We start from the raw sequence: 8,529 nt of genomic DNA on the forward strand, positions 1-8,529 counted from the left end.
CTGTCGGTTTCTAACCATGGTTAATTTTTAACCATCCACTCTAGTTTATGCGTCGGTACTATACGGAGCACTCGTGAGTTAAAAAAAAAGAAAAAGATCGTCGGTGACCCGGTGAAGTTCTGAATTAACTCGGTGACCGAAAATGACGTCTCTCAAAACACAAATAAAATAAAATAAAAAATGGGACCATGTAATTAATTAATTAATTATATTTTGAAGAAAAAATAAAAAAAGTTATAATAATATAATAGATATATACAAAAACTATATTTTTGGTGAGGGAGAAAGATTGGTATATAAGCAAGTGATCCTAATTCCAATGCTTCTTCAAATCAAAGTGAAGAGAAAGAGAGAGAGAGAGAGAGGTTTAGAGAGAGAAAAAAGAGGGAGTTTTAGAGAGAGAAAGTAAAAGAGAGAGAAGTGCGGCTAATGGGAGATTCGAGCGACTCCGTTTCGGTGGATATGGAAACAATCTCCGTCGCCGGAAAGGTTTATTTTCCGTCACCGACACTCGCATTTTGTAATCATACGCTAATTAATATGGTAGCATATTGTTTAGTTTTTTGGTTTTTAAACGTTTCCTGATTAATTTTCACCTAACTTTGAGTTAATTAAGCAACATTTTGATTTGGCGTGTGGATAGAGCAAATGTTTTTTCACTTTTTTTTTTAATAATTTGTTGTTGCAATTTGGAAGTTATGGTGTTTTACCTTAATGTGGCTTGGATACGTTGTACTGCAATTTCAGTATGATGCTTCTTTACTTAGTAATTTTTGTTGCTATAAAAGTCTCGTTTTATCTGGCTGATTACAGTTAAGGGTTCCATTTTAGCTGCAGGAAATTGCTTTTCGGGAATAAATTTGATTACTGGATTGGTTTTGAGTTGTATTTGGGTGTTTTTATTCATATTATCCAGCATTCAAATGAGCAACATGATTCATTTGATGTGCGCGGAAGACCTGAAGTTCATTTAAAGAAGCAAACCTAGCAAATGGTTCATGCTAACTTGTTCCATTGTAAATGAATTGATGGTCAAACTTCCCTTATTGGATTTCATCATTCTTGATCATTATCGACAATGTTGTTCCAAGCAAAAAATAAATCAGTAAAGCATTTCCCCTAAAATCATGTGAAAAGGGTTGTTCATATAAAGCTAGGTTGTGTGCTTCACTTTGCTTAAATAGCCCTTTAGTGTAGGTGTTAAGGCTTGTGCCTTATCTCCCCGGGGCTGTGTCTACTAGAAAACAAATATTGCTGGTAAACTGGTAGTAAATAGCAGAAAAAACAATACAGATGAGTTTTTAGTTATCAGGAATAAGAAAGTTAAATTTTGTATAAAACAACTAGGTCCAAAAAAACATAAAACTACATCTTTTCATCTAAATAAGAAGTTCAAAATAGTTTTTAACTTTATTGATATAATTTTTACTTCATATATTCTGCTTAGTTATAGTTATACAATTCTTTGTTCAAACAGTTGCTTTTGGGCAGTCATTTTTAGTTGAGTTACGTATATTTTTTTTATATACTTTTTCTTTGTTAAAGCCAAAACTCTAAATCGGCTTTGCACTTTAAGCCCCAACAAACTTTGCACTTATATATGATTTTAACTGTTTTTCATCTTCTAAAGGTTTACGCCATTGGGTATATTGCAAAACAAGGCATTATCGCTAGCTAGTTTATATTGATCATGCTTTATTTGTCCGAATCTCTTTTTTTCCCTGATATATGCAGTTTGTTATAGTAGTTTTTTTTCCTGATACATGCAGTTTGTTATAGTTTATAAGGTTCATGTGTTCTTTTTGTCCTACTTTCTAAGTATGCAAAGTTGACCTAGTTTAGAAGGTTTGTGTGTTTGTTTTCCAATCCTTTTGAAATTTGCGTATCACACGCCAGTTTTAATTAGAAAAGTTGCAAAAAGGGAACCTCCTGTTAACTGTATATCAACTTTACACGGTTTTTTTTTCAGTCTCGGTTAGGCCCAAAACATATTTTCATTTAGAAATTGCTTTGAAAGTTGGAAGTGTAAATTGGACCTATGCGGAAAAAGTGGAATTGCTTTTAGAACTCGGAAGCTTTGTACCTTATAGTTTTACTTGATGATATCTAGGTATATTTTTTCCTTGTCAAACTTATCATGTTTTTGCTAATTTTTCTCCTCAGGAGCACCTTGTAAAAACTGGCCGTGGTTATGTCTCTGTTGCTGTTTTTGGGGACCAGGACAAGCCGGCTCTTATCACCTATCCCGATTTAGCTTTAAATTGTAAGTGAAACCAGTTTATTTTGTCATCTCTTACAGTTCAATTGCTTAAGTCAGTTTATTTTGTCATCTATTACAGTCATGATTGTGTTTGTTCTTTCTAATAAGAAGTATATGCTAAATGAAATCAAATTGATTTGGTCTGTTCCAGGCTTTCTTTTTCTCTGCAAAGCTTAAATAGGTCTGATAGTTGCCCAGTTTTGATGAAAAAAATTGGAATATTTGGATCATGATCTATCTATTGAAATTCCAACATCTCAACTTTGTAGTGTCATCTAGGGTGTTTGATGCTTTTGTGGTTCTTTTACCATCTAATACTAAATTCTCTTTCTGTCTTGTATCTATGTCATTGAACAGATATGTCCTGTTTCCAAGGAGTATTCTATTGTCCAGAAGCATTTTCATTGCTGCTCCATAACTTCTGTATTTACCACATAAGTCCTCCTGGTCATGAGGTTTGTGACTTGAACTCTCATTGATTACAGTAGCACGTGGATTGTTTGGTTAATGCTTCTATTCACAATGTTGCTTACCCTGTATATTCGTCAAGAGTTTTTGCAGTTGGGAGCTGCTGTCATGAGTCTTGATGATCCTGTCTTATCGGTTGATGATTTAGCAGACCAGATTGTGGAGGTGCTTGATTACTTCAGGTATTTATCATGAGCCTTCCTTTTTGGCATCTGCTTTACTGTTATAACCTTATAATACGCTGCCTCTTCAGCATAGGCATTTTGCAACACTGTCAATTCTGCAGTTCTATATCTCATGCTTGTGTTGCACAATCAAGCGGTTGGCAGAACGATTATGCATGACTCTTTACTTCAATATGACATTAAGAGCTGTCGTGTGTTTTGTAGAATCTTCCTTATAGGCTTAGCTTGTTTTAATGAGAAGTTGAAACTGATTTTACCCCTTTATCTTCCCTCTTCAGGCTTGGTAAAGTAATGTGTATGGGTGTAACAGCTGGAGCATATATTCTTACTTTGTTTGCGGTAAGTGTTTGTATTATTTCTGTTTGCTGATTTATTTAAATTTTCCTGATATGGTCATTTGATGACGAGATTTTTATGTTTTTCTCCCTCTAGATAAAATACACACAAAGGGTTATGGGTTTGATACTCGTTTCCCCCTTGTGCAAAGCACCCTCTTGGACAGAATGGTTGTGTAATAAGGTGCATTTTCAATGCTTTCTCCTATAGTTCAAGATATGTGAGGATGAATTTGTAAATTATGATTCTTGCTCCTCTAGATGACCTGAAATTACGGTGTCTTGCATCTTATTGTGCAATATGGCAGGTGATGACAAATCTGCTTTACTTTTGTGGCATGTGTACTTTGGTGAAGGAGTTACTGCTGTTGCGGTACTTTAGCAAGGTTCCTTTCTGCTCTTTTCCACCACTTATATACTTGTTTTTTTTATAATTAGTGGAGAGTTCAACTGGATGTTTAATGATGTGGCAGGAAGTCCGCGGCAGTGTTGAAGTTCCAGAATCGGATGTAGTTCAAGCATGCCGAAGAGTAAGTGTTTAATTTTTTGGAGCCCTGTATTTCCTGTATGATGCTTTCATATGACATTACCCTGTTGACAATGTTTATCATTTGTCTGATTCCACCAAATGTATGATTTTTGTTGCAGTTGCTAGGTGAGAGACAGAGTCCAAATGTATTGCGGTTGCTCGAAGCTATCAATGAGTAAGTCCTTCAGCAAAAAGACATTTCAGGGTATCTCTGCTGTTTACTTCTCTTCTTCTCCTCATTTCTTCTTGTTTGTTGTGGGGAGCAGTACTTTTCACCTTAAGTAGGTGGGTTGGGTCTTGAGTGGTTCTCCCTCTCTCTCAACACTAATAGGATGCTGCTCAAAGCTCAGTATAGCATAAGGTTGCTACTACAGTGGCTGTATAGAATTTTAGAACAACCATGTATCTGTTAACCTATGATAAACAAAGAAGTCATTCTACCAAGTCTAGCTTTGGGTGGAGGCCCTATGTTGCTCGGACTCTTCAAAAGTGCCAACGGGTGCGTGTCGGATTCGCCAAAAGTAGTGTATTTTTGGAGAATCCGAGACGGGTGCGGCATCAAAAGTGAAGAGTCCGCGCAGATAGTAAATTTCCTTCTTCTCTAGAGCATTGGAGTTTGACCGAGGGATTTTTCCATCCATGCCATGGACCTACTTCACTGGTCAGTTCCTTTTTTTGATACTCTTTTTCCTTTTTTGGTCGATGACCAAGAAATAGGTCTGTGGCCAACCCTTAGGACTAATCGTAGCCTTTAGAACTAGGGGATAATAGGCTAGCTTCTATCCTTCTTCACTTAAATACCTAACTTAGTTCCATGTTTTGATACATATATTGAGTAAATTTGTTTTATTTATCTGACAGGAGACCAGACATAACCCAAGGCTTGCGGAAACTAAAATGTCGTTCTTTAATATTTGTTGGAGAGAGCTCTCCTTTTCATTCCGAGGCTCTCCATATGACATCAAAGTTAGATAGAAGGTTCAGCGCTCTAGTTGAGGTTTGTGCCAAACTTGTTTCACTCTTGTCATGCTAGTGAAGGATTGGATTATAAGGTAATAAGTGGTGTGTGTTATTCAGGTTCAAGCATGTGGTTCAATGGTGACTGAAGAGCAGCCAGATGCAATGTTGATCCCACTGGAATACTTTCTAATGGGATTTGGATTTTATCGACCGTCTCAGTGCAATGTCAGCCCAAGAAGCCCGTTAAGTCCAACCAGCATCTCTCCGGAGCTTTTCTCGCCAGAAAGTATGGGGTTGAAGTTAAAACCAATTAAAACCAGATTTTCTGAAGAAGTATGAGTCTGGGCTCAAAGTTAAAATAAGTTTTTGTAAAATTTGTAAGCATACATTGAAGATCCACTTTGATTGAAGACAGTTAGGAATGTGAATTTATAGGAGGGAGGGAGGGTTGTAGATAAGAGAGTTGGAAAATAGAAAGTGGAAGAAAAAACAAAAGGAAAAAAGAGTTTTTTTTTTAAAAATATCTTCTTTGTAATGGTTACTGTGAGAAGTTTTGAATCCATCTGTACATGCTGGACAATAAATAATAGTAATTTATATTGATAAAAGGAATAAAAATAATAAAAAGGCAGGTGCCAGCCTTTTCCTTTTCTTTCTCCGTATATTTTTTGTAATATATAATTAGATTTGCTCTTTGTTTGTTTCTTCTTTTTGGTGTTCTCTTTGTCAACATTATGATGACTGCCGTCCCTATTTCTGAAAAGAAAATTCCCATAATAATTTAACGCTTTTTTATTTAGGATTTAAAACTGACCAAACATTAAAGTAACATCTTTGATAAAGGCAAAATTTGATAAATAATAGTAGTAAAACTTTTAACGATTTAAGGGACTTCTTTTGTAAGATATACATCTCGACAGTTGACTCTATATTTAAAGGAGAATCGATTTGAATGGTCACACAGGGATCACTTCAAAAGCAAATGATGATCATGTACATGACAGTTTCAGCTTTTATTTTAGTGATAGAAATGGATGAGTTTATCTTTTAGACTTTGGGAAAGTTTTCAAGTTGATCATAACTAACTCAAGCTTTTAGAAGAGGGAGGAGAACTTGTGACCTTCGGTAGTGTGGTGGCTAAGGCTCAAATAAACTATTTTCTTTGTAAGAAGGGTGTTAGAGGTGTATGTAAGTATTGCAAGATTATTTTGTCAAGATTCTTCCTTCAAGGGCCATAAGCCACTAAGCATACATCATACAAGATAATAGAAATAAAGATTTCAAAAGTAGCATTCTCATATCAAAAGAGTTTGACAAATCAGAAGTCTAACATAGTCTCAACAAGCCATCTAATACATCAAAAGAAGTGGTTGGAACGTAACCCATACACCACATACAAATGTCTAAAAACTGAAAGTAATAAAAGTAAGAAAAGTGTCATAGTACTTGAAACATGAGGACTCACCAACTCTTGATCTTCGAATTGTCAATAGGATCAACTAGCCACACGTGTGCGAGGTAGGAGCGTCCGAACCTACATAAGTGAAACAATGTAGGCACAAGTATGCATTAGTACATGAAATGTACTAAGTATGATAGCAATGCATAAACGATATGAAATCATGCTAAAAGGATTTTCCATGACATGCAATGACCAAGCTAAATCATAAGATAAAAAGGTTAGAAAATACAAATTATAATCATGGTCAATGCAAGCTTAACATATTTAAAACACTTTGTGAGATACTAGCTCGGAAGTAACCTAGTTCGTTATTGTGGGATGTTTACCATTAACCGACATAGACCATGTGAGCTAGAACATGAAATCTGGTGTCTATCCCACACCGAAAAGAGATGTCATTGCTTGCCAAAGCAACAAACTTAAATTTCTAGCTTACGTGGATCCACTAGCTAAGACATCATACGGAGGCACATAGTTAGGACAAGCTAAGGCCTCTACTAACGGGAGAGCCTCCATATTAATATCTTCTCGGTGCTAAGTAAAATTCCACAGAATAGTCATTAATCATATTCATTTCATCATCCATGGAAAGACACAATTAAGCTATCAATCCAAGCTAAAGTTATTTAGAATAGCTCCTTAATTTTGATTCAACTTAGGTGAGAAAATCTTTCAACCTTATGAATCCTTATGAGAGAAATCCTTTAACAATCATGATCATATTAATATGTGAGAAAACCTTTCACAATTTTCATTGATACTTTCACTTAAAAGCATCCTTAATTCATAATCATCAATCTCATAATAACATACATATCTTCATAAATTCATAGTTCATAAGCTTCACCATGTGTTCATAGTAAAAAGTCATGGATCATGCATGTGTTCATATGAATTCAACTCAAAATCATGTAAATACTTCAATTCATTCATTAGAAGATAGAAAATAGGCAGTCGAATCATAATTGAAAAGAACCCATGAAGATTGGAGAAAACCCTAACTTTGATCAATTGAATTTTAACTTGGAGAATTGGGATCTTTGGGAACCCAATGGAGGAAAGGACTCCATTGGTGAAAACTAACATACCTTGATGATCAAAGTCCAGAGGCTATGGTGAATTGGAAACCTTGTAGTGAAACCCTAGGTTCTTCTTCCTTTGCTATTTGGGGAGGAACTTGGAGGGAATTTGAGATTTAGGAGAATGATTCAGAATTAGGTAGTTTTAGCACATAAAATACTTATATAGGGCTTAGAATAGGGGTCAAAACGACATAACTTAGGTATTAAACACATAGGGAGAAAACCTAAAAAAATAACTGACGACTCAGTCCACGGGTGCGACCTCCGTACTGGTCAACCATAGGCGAAGTACTGAATCTCTAAATTTTAATCAGATTTGACGAGATCGATCTACGGCCCGTAGACACCAATCGTAGAAGTCAACTTTGACCCTAAAATTTTACCAAGTCTGGGACCTTTCTACGAGACCTATCTACGATCCATAGCTCATTCGGCGGACCGTCCTGATCAATCATAGACTCAACTTCAGAAACTCAATTTTCTCGAAACTCAAACCCACTTTCTACGGATGCCATCTACGGTCCATATAATCTTCTATGGCCCGTAGACTGGATTCGTAGAAACCAACCAGTGGCTAAAAAATGAAATCTTTTTTTTTTTCAAAATTCAAGGTGTTACAATATTATCCCTTGTATAGACTCGATAAGGTGAGAGAGAAGGATCCTTAACCTGGATAAAGTAAAGTGCATTAAGAAAAATAATGTTCAACTATTGATAAATAATACACACATCACACACATATGACAAATGCATTTTCATAAGCTCTTGAATGAAAAATGAGATAGGAAGTGCGTGCCGGGAGAGTTGGTCATTCCGAGAGTCATAGAGATTTTGGATATCGTGGGTGCATAAAGATTGTAGAGGTTCATGAGGCTATTTGTGAGATGAGGAGTAGAAGCTCGACCGAGATAGATGAGATTTCAACAAATTTTTGAATGAACACAAACAAGACAAGTATGAAATGGTAGATTGGGTTATTTAATGCTATATTTAGGACGGTAAAATGCAAGAGCAAGGGTGATATGCAAAACTACAATAACTTTAGGGGGAACCAAGTTAATATATGCCACACTACAAAAGTCTAAGAGAAAGTGGTCGAGATAAGGACGAAAAAGGGCATGTCTATCTCTGAGAACCTATTTGGATTCCTGCTGAGAGGGTCGATTACAAAAGTTATTCATCTTGTAATAACGATGTTATAGTTAGTAACTAATTTTCTGATTCCTTTATTCCTCCACGGATATCCAG

The 8,529-nt window shown here is 35.8% G+C and overlaps 1 protein-coding gene across 1 annotated transcript; it reads left to right on the top strand.

Moving 5' to 3' along the window:
• Positions 1–318: 318 nt before the first annotated feature.
• LOC102578674 (pollen-specific protein SF21-like) lies at positions 319–5,341 on the top strand. Its single transcript, XM_006355266.2, has 11 exons — positions 319–489; positions 2,164–2,263; positions 2,618–2,715; positions 2,822–2,910; positions 3,192–3,252; positions 3,346–3,432; positions 3,557–3,634; positions 3,722–3,778; positions 3,897–3,952; positions 4,639–4,774; positions 4,855–5,341. The coding sequence occupies exons 1-11, from the start codon at positions 430–432 to the stop codon at positions 5,074–5,076; spliced, it is 1,044 nt and encodes a 347-aa protein (XP_006355328.1). The 5' UTR covers positions 319–429; the 3' UTR covers positions 5,077–5,341.
• Positions 5,342–8,529: the final 3,188 nt, after the last annotated feature.

The sequence above is a fragment of the Solanum tuberosum genome, unplaced genomic scaffold (genome assembly GCF_000226075.1).
Source record: "Solanum tuberosum cultivar DM 1-3 516 R44 unplaced genomic scaffold, SolTub_3.0 scf00198, whole genome shotgun sequence".
Lineage (NCBI taxonomy): Eukaryota > Viridiplantae > Streptophyta > Magnoliopsida > Solanales > Solanaceae > Solanum > Solanum tuberosum.

Bases quoted from the DNA above. Each gene is read 5' to 3' on its own strand.
- LOC102578674 (XM_006355266.2), top strand. From the start codon at position 430: ATGGGAGATTCGAGCGACTCCGTTTCGGTGGATATGGAAACAATCTCC. The intron at 2,716-2,821 runs GTTTGTGACTTG...GAGTTTTTGCAG, and splicing joins TAAGTCCTCCTGGTCATGAG to TTGGGAGCTGCTGTCATGAG. The intron at 3,953-4,638 runs GTAAGTCCTTCA...TTTATCTGACAG, and splicing joins TTGCTCGAAGCTATCAATGA to GAGACCAGACATAACCCAAG.